At 38.8% G+C, this 12,996-nt stretch overlaps 1 protein-coding gene across 3 annotated transcripts in view; it reads left to right on the top strand.

Moving 5' to 3' along the window:
- The window catches only part of PIK3R1 (phosphoinositide-3-kinase regulatory subunit 1), a 70,991-nt gene extending 58,221 nt beyond the window's left edge, over nucleotides 1-12,770 (top strand). The window contains exons 1-10 of one of the 3 annotated variants that reach the window (XM_007974395.3): nucleotides 3,735-3,951; nucleotides 7,474-7,576; nucleotides 8,279-8,377; nucleotides 8,481-8,661; nucleotides 8,887-9,012; nucleotides 9,711-9,853; nucleotides 10,089-10,265; nucleotides 10,361-10,429; nucleotides 11,109-11,279; nucleotides 12,383-12,770. In XM_007974395.3, coding sequence (XP_007972586.1) covers nucleotides 3,936-3,951; nucleotides 7,474-7,576; nucleotides 8,279-8,377; nucleotides 8,481-8,661; nucleotides 8,887-9,012; nucleotides 9,711-9,853; nucleotides 10,089-10,265; nucleotides 10,361-10,429; nucleotides 11,109-11,279; nucleotides 12,383-12,572 — 1,275 coding nt within the window. In that variant the 5' untranslated portion in view covers nucleotides 3,735-3,935 and the 3' untranslated portion in view covers nucleotides 12,573-12,770. Of the gene's footprint in view, nucleotides 1-3,734; nucleotides 3,952-5,864; nucleotides 6,048-7,473; nucleotides 7,577-8,278; nucleotides 8,378-8,480; nucleotides 8,662-8,886; nucleotides 9,013-9,710; nucleotides 9,854-10,088; nucleotides 10,266-10,360; nucleotides 10,430-11,108; nucleotides 11,280-12,382 lie in introns of those variants that run through there. The other 2 variants (XM_007974387.3, XM_007974383.3) reach the window with 2 other exon arrangements.
- The last annotated feature ends 226 nt before the right edge of the window (nucleotides 12,771-12,996 follow it).

Here is a 12,996-nt window from a genome sequence, read left to right as displayed (position 1 = left end):
TTCCAACTTTCAAAGAATAGTCACACATCAACACAACCAATGCATCCAGCAATCCTGTGAAATAAGGATTCTCCTCATTTATGGAGGGAAGCTAAGATTTGGAAAAGGTAGGGCACAGAGTAAGCCCTCTGAACTTTGTTGATCGTTTGCTGTTCTATTTTGTTACTAAAAAGTCTTAAAAATATTTAAAGCCAAACGACAAGTTTTCTTGAATCATTGTGTTCTCTTTACCCAATTAATACTTAGGTAGGTAAAGTAGATTTTTGTAGGCAAACCAAGGTAAAAATAAGTCTATTTAACACAGGGTGCCTTTGAATGAAACCCATTATAAGTGTATTTACATATTTCAGATTTCATGGATATATTCAGAAATATTAATGTAGTATAATTGAAGTCTAATATTGCACCCTCAAGCCCATAGTGGAAAATAAATGACTCTTTCTCCCCCTTGCCCTTCTACACCTGTCAAAGTTAATTTTTAACCACTGGTACATTGCAAAACATTCATCCTGAAGAGCCTGATTCATAAATCTTGTTTTAAATGCTCTGGGCTTGGTTCTCAACCCAGACTAAAGGCAAGCACTAAGGTAGAGGGAAATGACATTCAAAGAGTTTTACTTTTCACCGATTTAATTTTTATTGGGTTTAAAATGTGGTCTGACATTACAGGGTTGCTTCAAAGGGGAGAAATGCAACTTTGAAAAATTACATGTTTTTAGATGTGTAGAACTAAACAGGCAAGCCACACTAGGTTTTGTCAAACAATAGTTTTATTTGTGCCTTGAAAGAGAGACACAGGTATTTTGGTATGTATGTGTTTAGGAGGGGTATATAGTCAGTTTTACTTTTGTTTTCACAGTGCAGACTTCTCTTTATCTCAAGGGACAGGATCTGAGGGAGAATTGCAGAGGGGGAGTTCTTTATTCTGCTAAGCAGTGGGGATGCCTTTTCAGAAATCTAGTAGAATGTGTCAGATTTTATACATATGTAAACCTGGGCTTATTTATATACTTAAATGGATGTTTTCCTTAGCACAACATCAATTAAGACCAGTGGATATGGAGCAAATAATTTGAATTACCCTAAAAGGCCCTCTGTTCTACACTGTCTTAAAGTTATGAAGGGAGGTATTCATTTTACCCTTAGATGAAGATTTTGGTTAATTTTTGTTGTCTATTCTTTTTTTCATGGTCTTTGTTCATAAATGATGTCCCACAAAAAGAAGCGTTCTAGGTTGAAAGCTGCTTGTGCAACATTTGCCACTTGATGGTGATTTGCACGTATGAAATATTCAGTTTGTAATTTTTGAACAATTTAAGGATCAAGAGACATTTTCCTGACTATATCTGCTGAGATGTGAAATAATGGCCTCTGAAATGAGTTTTCTGAAACTTGGAGGAAAGGGAAAATGATCCATATTGTTTTAAAGTATCCAGAAGGTAAAGTTAGTTTTCCACTGTGTCTAGGCCTTTGAGGTCCCAGAGAAATGCTGACATTAAAATACAAGTTTTCCTCAAAGACTATCAGCTTCGTGAAAAGTGTACTTTTTGCTGATTATTTGTTAGTGAGTCATATAGATCAAGTGACAGTAATACAACTAGGTGCATTAGTTTGTGTCAAATTTGGACATACAAAATATACAGAAAGTTGATGGTTTTCTCCCAAAGCAGGAGTTACCAATTCATTTCTACCAGCAGAGGGCTCCCTTTTTTAAGCTAATAAAGAACATGTGTCTTGCAGATCACTTTTTAAACACTAAAATTCAACGGGAAAAAGATTCAGCTCACACTTTCGTAATATAATAGGACTTCTCTGGTAGATGATTGTACATATTGTGAGAAATTTGTTTAAGGCAAAGTTTTTCCAACCTATTTCAAGACTTACTCTCTATGTGTTGAGAGAGTACTGCTTTCCAGTGGCTCATTTTCTTCTGAAACAGAAAATATACTGTTGGACTTAACAGAGCATTTTAATCTTAGAAGGTTTTGACATGAAACATCATGTGAATCCAGACAGGTATGCTTAGGAGACTGATGTTTCCAATGTTTCTAGCTTTAGAAAGGCTATTTTTAAAAGTAGGGCAAGATTATGCAGCTCAGGATGCAAGGGTATTCTCTGAACTAACCATATGTCCCTGTGATCAGATGGCAGATTCACTTATAGACTGTTATTTCCATTGGGAAAGTTTTTCAATATTTTATCAGTTGCACGAAAGGAAAGTTTGTAAAATCACTTTCATCGTGGATTTAACAGCACTTTCCAGATATTTCAAGTAACCTTGAAGCTGGTTCCTACTGTTGGCCTGTGTGGACTTTATGTGACCACTGGATCACTTTCCTTTGCAGAGTATGAGGGTATTATTGAAAGAACCTATGTCTTCAAAGGGAATGAAATGTTTTGTTTTAATTCAAGCAAGCTAAAAGTAGAAAACAGAAAGAGTTAGAGTTTTGTTGGGGGTGTGAAATTTTTTGCATGTGGCTTAAAAGATTAACTTCAGTTTTGTCCATTTTTTTTACTTTCTCTAGCAAAGAGAAGTGAGGAGCAGGGACAGTGGGTAGAAAAGGGCATTTGAAACCATCAGAAGATGGGGTTCTAGTCTTAGGGCTATAATCTTCTGCAAACCACTTCACCTCCCTGGGTCAGATTTTGTTTTCCCCCCCTATGGCATGAAGGAATTGATTGATCTCTAAATTACTTTCTGGTGTAAAGTTTGGTGATTTCCCTGGATAACCTTAAAGCTATCCATGCTGATGCAACTGAAAATTTTCTTAGATCAAATTTTAATTATTTAAATAGTAGTCAATAATCCCAAGTCTTGTCTATCGCCCACTTTCTCAAATAAAGGGCAAACATCCACTAGAAAGGTGTGCCCTTCTCTGCCCTTCTATCCTTTACTCCATTAGCTGGCACATAAACCTAATGCAGCGACACCTTTTAATTAGCAGGTCATATGGCCATTTGAATGCGAGTTGCAATCGACCTCATAAAAATAGCCGTAGTGGTGTTTTTTTTTTTTTTTTCTGAATCGTCACATGAACATGGAGTATAGTATGCATGTGGTGTGGGGTTTAATATTCGTCTGAGGATGCCCTCCTACTACTTACTATTGAACACTTTTGTAATCTGCTCCCTGCCCGAGTTGCTCACAAGGGCTTTCCTGTTACACCTGCGGGGCTGTCTGTGCTGTTGTGTGGGAGGAGGTGCAAGAGGTAGACACGAGCGAGGCACTGTGTTCTGGGTTGTTCCGAGAGGTTCAGGCCTTTACAAGTGAGGCTTTGATTCTATTTTTTGCTGAACTAGCTCAGCCACTTCCTGTGTTTGGCGGTGCATAGTGCCTCGCTTCACTGTCGGCTACTTGAGCCTCGCGAGCCAGCCAGCGCGCTCAGCAGCCAGTGAGACTATTTTAGGTCCTCTCACAATGGCCTTCTCATTTCCTAGGCGAAAATGATCAAGTTGGTCTTGCATTGGCCACTTGTCAGCCGATGACAACTTTGACTTGGGCTCCCCTCCCCCTCCCGAAATCCCTAGCTCAGCAAATATTTGAACCTGCCCAAGTTAATCATGAAGCTGCGATCTTTATCTAAGGGAGACGTGCGAGCGCCTGGGCTCCTTTCCTCCCCAGTACAGTAGCGAAATCCAGTTGGCTTCTCAATGAGGAGCCGGCGGTGAGCGGCGGTGGCCCGGACGCACTGCCGGGCGGGGCGTGGGGCGGAGGGACGAGCCGAGCCCAGCGGAGCTGTTCACTGTGCGTGCCCGGAGGGTCCTGGCGGCGCCCCCGCTCCTGCGCGCACTCTCGGCACCGGGCACGAGCACTGCCCGCTGGGAACAGGCTGGGGGGAGGTGCGGGGGCTTGGCCCACTTGGTGGAAGAACAGCTTTGGGGATTTTTTTTTTTTTCATTGTCGGATACAGGCATTTCAAAGGGAAACCGTTGAAATGCATAACCTGCAAAGTAAGTTGCCTTGAATTTGTGCACTTCTCTGTTCCTTCCCTGTGGTTTATCTGAGCGGTGCCTTTCTGTAGTTTGTCTTGGAGTACGTGTGTGTGCGTGCGCCCCTGTAAGCGCTGCCTGGGGAGGACAGATGGGAGCTTAGGGGAGACACTCCCCCTGTCCTTGAGGGGGACAGTGGCTGGGAAAGATAGGGTTTAGGTTGGAAGTTCAGGAAGAAGGTACTAATTACAACGTGTTTGGCTGGAAGCTGGTGCCAGGCCAGGGCTTGGAGAGACCATGGAAAATCACCTGTCTCCCTGCCTTCTCCCTGGGTTAGTTTGCCACAGCAGATCCAACAGCCAGACTGATTTGCACCGACGGTTCCCAAATGCACGGACTGGCACTCTGGGCTGTTACACCGGCCACAGCTGCTCGGAGAACTTGTCTCCTTGCTTTGGGGGAGGGTCGACATTTTAATTAAACTAAAAAAGAATGTTTCTCTGAATCTTATCTGAGGGCACAACGCCACTTTTACCATTTTTATTTGACTTTGAGTTCAGGTTTATCTAAACTTAGGCAAATAGAAAAGTGGGAGAGGGTGGGAAGGAGCAAGGTGAGCCTGCTTTTCCCAATAATGGGAAAATGAATTAAACTAGACGGGGGACGTCAGAGAACAGAATGCCTTGCCTTTGGTCTGCTTTTTCATATATTTTATGATCCCAAATTTTACAGAAAGTCTCAAGGGTTTCTGTGTTTTTTAAATGGTCACACAAATATGTGACATACGTGTGTACATAGATCACAGAGCCCACTATAGTTTTTTAAATGAGCCACATTTACGTGGGGGAAGAGCCCCCCCCCGCCATCGTAATATTGTGAATGTAAAGAGATTGGTTCACAATGAGAATGTACAGTGGGCTCCTATAAGGGTGATAGGATTATATGCAGAATGACTTTGAAGAACTAAAATTGATTTATTTATATTAAGTAGTGCTAAGAAAGAATAATTGTCCTGGAGTGAAGCATTTGAGATAGAGGGGAAAAAGGGGGAAAAAAAAAGTGATTACATCATCTTCCCGGTTCAAGCAGTATTAGTAGTGAAGATGGGTTCATCAGTGAAACATTTTGCAAAGATAAATATACCTCTACTCTGCATTCTGATCTATAGCTTCTTTCTTTTTGGAAGAAGCATTTTCTTTGCCCCGTTTTTTTAGGCAGTCACATTAAAATTCTCATTAATAATGTTGACAATTAGGTTTAATATTTCTGCTAATAGGCATCTGCATTCCTATTCAGAATTTTCATTGTTCGTCTATAAAGTCTAGTTTTAACTTTGGAATGTTTGGTAGAGGAGGACATTTTATCTATACATTTTCTTTTAACTGTCCTTTCTAATATGGTACATTTGTGACAGTGTTTAAATTCTGGGTTTTCAGTGAATTACGGAGGACTGAAATTAAATACCAGGAGTAGTCCGTTCTGCTTCTCTTATACATGAGAGATATCTAAGGACTATAAAATATAGCTTCAGTATACCCTTTTAATGCCTTTGTAAGATTTTTAAACCAAGGAATGACTGGGCTATCTATAAACCCAGATGCACTAAGTGGGGAGAAAAGCTCGGAGCTGCAGCATATCAGCTTTTGTCAACCTGCCAACAGCAGAGCGTACCATGCTGCAAGGAGTAATAAACAAGGAATTAGAAAACTCGCTGCTGGAGGAGAACAGTCAAATTAAACACCTTTTTGAAAGGATGAGCGTGTATATATTGCAGTTCTATTAAATGTAGCTTCTCAGTGAGGTTGGCATTATATTAAGGCTGGTATAGAAGAGAACTGATGAAGCAGGAGTGGTCTGGTGACATTTTTCTGACTTGATTGGCTGGGGCGTGTGATGTAATAGGTTTCAGTGCAGCCCCTTATAGGTTTTAAAATGAATTCCAAGACACCATTACAAAGAAAGCCGGACTCTTTTCTTATAACTGAGCTCAGCCAAGGAAACTCTTGCACAAATGTACAATACTGTTTGGAATATGGAAGACCTGGATTTAGAATATGCCAAGACAGATATAAATTGTGGCACAGACTTGATGTTTTATATAGAAATGGACCCACCAGGTAATACTGCGGTATTAGAATTAGTTAATTTCGTGGCTTTTTAATTTTTTGAAAGCTACTGTAAAAAAGATCCTTTTTAGATTTCTGTTTTTATTAATTTGTTTCATTGATAAAAATTAGTTTGCTCATGGCTTAAAAATTAAACAGATTGTTTGACTGTCTGGAAGCAAGCAGCTCAGGCTGTGTGTGGTAAATGCTTATTCTTACTTGAATGGATATGAATTGAACTCTAGTTTTTCACTGGTGTCTTTTGTTAATCGAGATCCTTCCCTGGGTGAGTTATGTTGTGGGATATTGTCCCTGTAATTAAAATGATGCATCCTTTGTGCTGCTTTTCTCTGTTGCCAGTGGATGAGAACAGTGTGGCACTTTGCAGTGATAACAGTACTTTAGAAAGCATGTAAAATGTTGCAGTGATTACAACTCAGTTCTAGATGTTGAGACTTTGCTTGTCCTCTCTTGTATTAAGATATTATAATGAAAAAGGAAGTTGACGTTCCATTATTGTTAGTCTGTAAAATATTCTTGGTAGATAACTGAAATCATTTTTTGCATAAGTTAAAATAATAACAGTGCTTTAAAAACTTATGACAGAATTTACCTAAAAATCCTAGATTTATTTTGTTTCCTAAGTTGTTTTATTCCAGTGTTAGCTCCCCTGCCCCCATTTAAGATATTCAGGAATATTGCAGTCTTTTGTCACCAATTGGTATATATGAATACTGATTTGACATTGAGGAAGGGGGATATGGTTTTTAATCATACCTGGCATATAGAGCACTATTTATCCAACAGAATATTAACATAAATACTAAAGAAATTTAGGGCACAGATGAGAGTTTCTTAAAGTGGCTTTTTGCAGAACAGTACCTGAAATACTAAGATTAGAGAAGCCCAATTCCTCCTCTTAAAACATACTGCTGTGGAAAACATACTGCTGTAGATGAGCCTTTTTATTACTGCAACAGCGTTTGTAGAGGACAGAGACCAAATTTGTCTTTCATAATTAAATAAGAGGAGGAAATTAAAGCCAACTCATGTTATTTCTGCTACTCATATGTTCATAGTTTCTTACTTTAGATGGATTTGACCAGGCATGAAACTTTAATCTAACTAGAATCTAGAAGTGTAGAATGTCATGACTCTGGATTTACTTTGAAATGTATTCACATGGCCAGCCCAATTTATTTGTCAGTTTCTAAGGCTCTCTCTCTTTTCTCCTTTTCAGTTTCATTTCTTTTTGAGCCTTGCTCTGAAATATTTTTTTTAAGAAAATTATCTTCCATATTGCATGGAATTGTGAACTAATGCTGTATATTTCAGTTACTCTAATTTTTGGATTTTTTTAAAGTAAAAGTACTTATCTAAAGAAATTTAGTGCTAATGTAGTTGGGATTGCGAACAACTTTTTCTTTTTCATCTGCAGCACTGCCTCCTAAACCACCAAAACCCACTACTGTAGCCAACAACGGTATGAATAACAATATGTCCTTACAAGATGCTGAATGGTACTGGGGAGATATCTCGAGGTAAGGCTACAGAAACTTCGTTTTCACTAGATACAGAGAGTTTTAGATTAAGAGAAAGAAAAGCACCAGCTTGCTAAGTTCCATTTTTAGGATATCATCCAACATAAGCATGAAGCATAGTTGGTTCTCTTCCAAAGACGACCAGAAAAAGTCACTGAGCGCTGGAGAACTGTGGGTGCTGGATGCCACAGGAAATTAAATACCTGGGAAGTTTCATTATTGACAGAGTGTGAAGGCACTCTATCTGTTAAGCACAACTCTAAGAATTCTTGTCTTAAACACAGTAAGAAAACAATGCCATTTTATGTTAGCTTTGGGAAGGGGGAGTAAGGTTGGAGAAACCTTTTTGAGATCATGAGTTTCTGTGCTCATTTGTCAGAGAGACTGTAATGTTTACTTGAAAAAATAAAAACTTAGTGCCACAGATACACCAGTGGTAAAAGTGATATGCACCTGTTTGTGATGAGACTGCAATTGCTGACATTTCTATTTAAACAAATTATTAGTAAGCTTTTATTAGCAAGCTCTGAAAATGCAATTCATTTAAATCTATGTGGGCAGGAGGAATATGGGCACTCACTGTACTTTTCACTTGATTTTGCTGTGAACCTAAAACTGCTCTAAAAAATAGTCTATTTGAAAAAATAGAAAGCTGTGGTCACTGAACCTTAAGATGAGCATTGTTTTGTGTTTTCATTTCAGGGAAGAAGTGAATGAAAAACTTCGAGATACAGCAGATGGGACCTTTTTGGTACGAGATGCGTCTACTAAAATGCATGGTGATTATACTCTTACACTAAGGTAAGCCAGGGAATATAGCTGAAATTAGGGTTTTGGGCTGATATTAAAACATATTTCTTTATTTGAAAATGTTAATACCTTTATTTTTATATTGTTTTTACAGGAAAGGGGGAAATAACAAATTAATCAAAATATTTCATCGAGATGGGAAATATGGCTTCTCTGACCCATTAACCTTCAATTCTGTGGTTGAATTAATAAACCACTACCGGAATGAATCTCTAGCTCAGTATAATCCCAAGCTGGATGTGAAATTACTTTATCCAGTATCCAAATACCAACAGGTAATAAAAACTGAATGAATTATCCAGTTACGATGTTTAGACAAGATACTTTGAATACTTAGAAAACATTTGAAACAGATGAATTACATGTAATCAAGTCTAAAAAACTTTACATTTGTAATTACATAATTGCAATTTTAAAGATGTTTCCATGTCAGCTATTTTGTTAAACAGTTGTTATTTGATTAAATACCTCATCCATTGAATTTATTTTAATCTTTCTAGGATCAAGTTGTCAAAGAAGATAATATTGAAGCTGTAGGGAAAAAATTACATGAATATAACACTCAGTTTCAAGAAAAAAGTAGAGAATATGATAGATTATATGAAGAATATACCCGTACATCCCAGGTGAGTTTTCTATGAAAATCAGATTAAAAGTTTAGAACTCTTAGTTTTTGAAGACTAACATGGAAAAAAGAATTTAAAGGGTTTTTATGAATGAAGTGGGGGTGAGATCATTTATTTGTGAATCATTGTTGATTATTCTAGCATATCTCTAAACCTTTAAACCAAAAATGTTAAGTATCAGAGTAATAAATTAAGTTCACGTGATTACCTGAAGCAGTCACTGAGTTTCAAGTTGATTTAATTCCTGATAGAAGGATCCTGTTTAGATTGGAAGTTAGTAATAACTGGAAGTTCCACAGACGTCTCTAATCCCTGAAACGGAGATTTAGGCATTAATATATATCCTGCAACCAAAAGGAAGGGCTACATTTACTGCTGTGTTTTTCTAGACCCCTACTCTTCACTGGTCACTCATGTATCTGGGAATGCCAGAGGGAATAGAAAACAACAGAGATGCTATAGAAACTACAATAGCTTTTAGGAAGATAAAAACTATGGGAAATTGCCAAGCAATCATTTTTCATAGATTGAGAAAATTCTCCAGAGGAAATATTTGTTTCTGGGATACTATTTTAATGGATTTTATGAATTCGAGTCCCACTCTGCTAATAATACGGATCAAATGTCCTGGTAGTGTCTTGCAGTAAGAAATTTTTCTATGAAAGGTATGACATTATCTTTTTAAAATTATGTTGCAGGAAATCCAAATGAAAAGGACAGCTATTGAAGCATTTAATGAAACCATAAAAATATTTGAAGAACAGTGCCAGACCCAGGAGCGCTACAGCAAAGAATACATAGAAAAGTTTAAACGTGAGGGCAATGAGAAAGAAATACAAAGGTTGGTGAACCATGGTTGTTTCCCTTGTTCTTGTGCTAGAGATAACCAAAATCCTCTAAAACCGTTTAAAAATGATCTCGCTTTCTGTGCTTTGAATGATTTAAAAATGACAGGAAGAGAAGCCACGCTTTACCTGAGGAAAACTGCTGGGAAACCATAGTGAAACTTTTCATAAACTTTGGGGACTGTTCATGACGTACCCAGATAATGACAAATGCATTTCTTTTGCCTGCAGGATTATGCATAATTATGATAAGTTGAAGTCTCGAATCAGTGAAATTATTGACAGTAGAAGAAGATTGGAAGAAGACTTGAAGAAGCAGGCAGCTGAGTATCGAGAAATTGACAAACGTATGAACAGCATTAAACCAGACCTTATCCAGCTGAGAAAGACGAGAGACCAATACTTGATGTAAGTATTTGAAATGGAATCCTATACATGAATAACTGGTGATTGCTACAATTCAGGATGAGTTAATGCGTTCTTTTTTCAAAACTGTTTTTCAGGTGGTTGACTCAAAAAGGTGTTCGGCAAAAGAAGTTGAACGAGTGGTTGGGCAATGAAAACACTGAAGAGTAAGTAGTTACTAAAGATGGTGACAGCAGAAGATTTTTCTCATTTTAGGAAAATGCATGCTTGCTTTGTTTTTAGAACAAGTGAGGAATTTTACTGAGTTTGGAACATCTTGTAGGAGAAAATGTATAAACTCAGTGCCATTATCCAGAATTTTAAAAAAAGAAAGCTTAGCTAAGGAGGACTAGGATTTATTTTTACTCATAATGCTGTGAAACAACTCTGTGTCCATAATGATGTCCCTGAACATCTGAAAAATCCCAAAATATTTTTGGAACAGCCAGAGAGAAAATAATTATGCTTAATATATTTTAAAGCTTAAGTATATACTTTGTTTGAATTATTCAAAAACTGGCAATCTTCCTAGTCAATGTCCTGATCTAAACTGGATAAACAAGATTGTTTTAATACCTTCCAGTCTGCCCAGGTACCTGAATGTGGTTGCCTGAAAACAGAAATAGTACAATTGATTGCTAACTCTTTGTCCTGGGACGTTGCACTGGAGGCTGAATACCAGGAGAGGAAAACTCAGGTCAGGCAGAGGCAGGCATGTGATGGCCAGTCTGACTGGCTTGGTAGGGGCCAAGAGGGAAGTGATGGGGGTATGCCTAGGGAAGACAGCAAGGCAGGCTGATGGCTCTGGCACTCTTCATTTAGAAACTTTCTGTCCTGCCTGCCTAGCCAATATTCGCTGGTGGAAGATGATGAAGATTTACCCCATCATGATGAGAAGACGTGGAATGTTGGAAGCAGCAACCGAAACAAAGCTGAAAACCTGTTGCGAGGGAAGCGAGATGGCACTTTTCTTGTCCGGGAGAGCAGTAAACAGGGCTGCTACGCCTGCTCTGTAGTGTATGTATCTCCAGCAAACTATTCTTTACAACATCTCATGAAGAGATGTTTCATTCATTCATTCATTGAGTTTTGAAATAGTCTTGAATAAGCTTATAGTGCGGTAATGTAGAAGAGAAACCAAAGCAGACGTAATACCATTTTAAAGTCTAGCCAGAAGCATATGTTAATACAATCTAATAGAAACATACATATATGTTAATACAGTCTAATAGATACCTACTGTTTAGCTGGAAGACTAGGCTTTGGATTCCCATTCAGTGCTAATTAATCACGAGACGTCGCTAAACCTTTTTTTCTCGTCTTTAAAATGGAAGCAGCAATGCCTGCCCTTTTTGCCTCTCAAGGCTACTATGGTTAGAATCTGAGGTAATTTATGTGAGAACATCACCCATAGGAAAAACTCATCAGGAACAGGTCAAAAAAGAGAAAGGATTCTGATCATTATCCTTGAGACAGGTATTTCATGGGATCACTGACATCACCATTTCAGAGAAATTAATGTCCTCTAGTAGGGAATGGTTCTAAAAGTATGTTATACTCCATGATCACCTTTCATTTAATGAGGGAAATATTCCTACAGCAAAGAAGGGTCCTTTTGTCCTTACCTTGTCTAAGGGCACATGCAGAGATGGAGAGTTGTGCAGACACCTCAAGGACAGCCAGAAAGAAGGAATCCTATGAATAATCGTCCTGGGAGTAATAGTAACACTGCTAGTCATGGAGCCCTGCTGATAGTTGTCCTCATCATGGTTGGAAGCTACCATTTGTTGCATGCTTACCGCATGTCAGGCATTTTATCAAGCATATTGCATGCATGATCTCCTTTCATTTCTCAAAGTAACTGTATTACATACATTTTACCATTGTCTTCCCTTTAAACCATTTTAAAGATGAAAATAAAGTAGGTCAGTGAAGCTGGGTTACCTACCCAAGGCACTCAGCCAAGTGTCTACATGTGACAGGGCCAAGAGTCTACGGTAACCTAGGACCCTTTCCCCAAGTTGAGACTGCACAATGATGCTTTTTATTAAACATGCTCTGTAGAGTTGTGAATTGTCTTGGGCAAGCTCAAAAGACGGTTTTTCTTCTCTCCTCTCTAGGGTGGACGGCGAAGTAAAGCATTGTGTCATAAACAAAACAGCGACTGGCTATGGCTTTGCCGAGCCCTATAACTTGTACAGCTCTCTGAAAGAACTGGTGCTACATTACCAACACACCTCCCTCGTGCAGCACAACGACTCCCTCAATGTCACACTAGCCTACCCAGTATATGCACAGCAGAGGCGATGAAGCGCTTACTCTCTGATCCTTCTCCTGAAGTTCAGCCACCCTGAGGCCTCTGGAAAGCAAAGGGCTCCTCTCCAGTCTGATCTGTGAATTGAGCTGCAGAAACGAAGCCATCTGTCTTCGGATGGGACTAGAGCTTTCTTTCACAAAAAAAGAAGTAGGGGAAGATATGCAGCCTAGGGCTGTATGATGACCACACGTTTCTAAGCTGGAGTGCTTATCCTTTCTTTTTCTTTTTTTCTTTGGTTTAATTTAAAGCCACAACCACATACAACACAAAGAGAAAAAGAAATGCAAAAATCTCTGCGTGCAGGGACAAAGAGGCCTTTAACCATGGTGCTTGTTAATGCTTTCTGAAGCTTTACCAGCTGAAAGTTGGGACTGTGGAGAGCGGAGGAGAGAGAGGCAGAAGAACCCTGGCCTGAGA

This window comes from Chlorocebus sabaeus, chromosome 4 (genome assembly GCF_047675955.1).
Source record: "Chlorocebus sabaeus isolate Y175 chromosome 4, mChlSab1.0.hap1, whole genome shotgun sequence".
Classification (NCBI taxonomy): domain Eukaryota; kingdom Metazoa; phylum Chordata; class Mammalia; order Primates; family Cercopithecidae; genus Chlorocebus; species Chlorocebus sabaeus.
The sequence above is the reverse complement of the archived record's forward strand: the minus strand, read 5'-3'. Positions and strand labels throughout refer to the sequence as shown.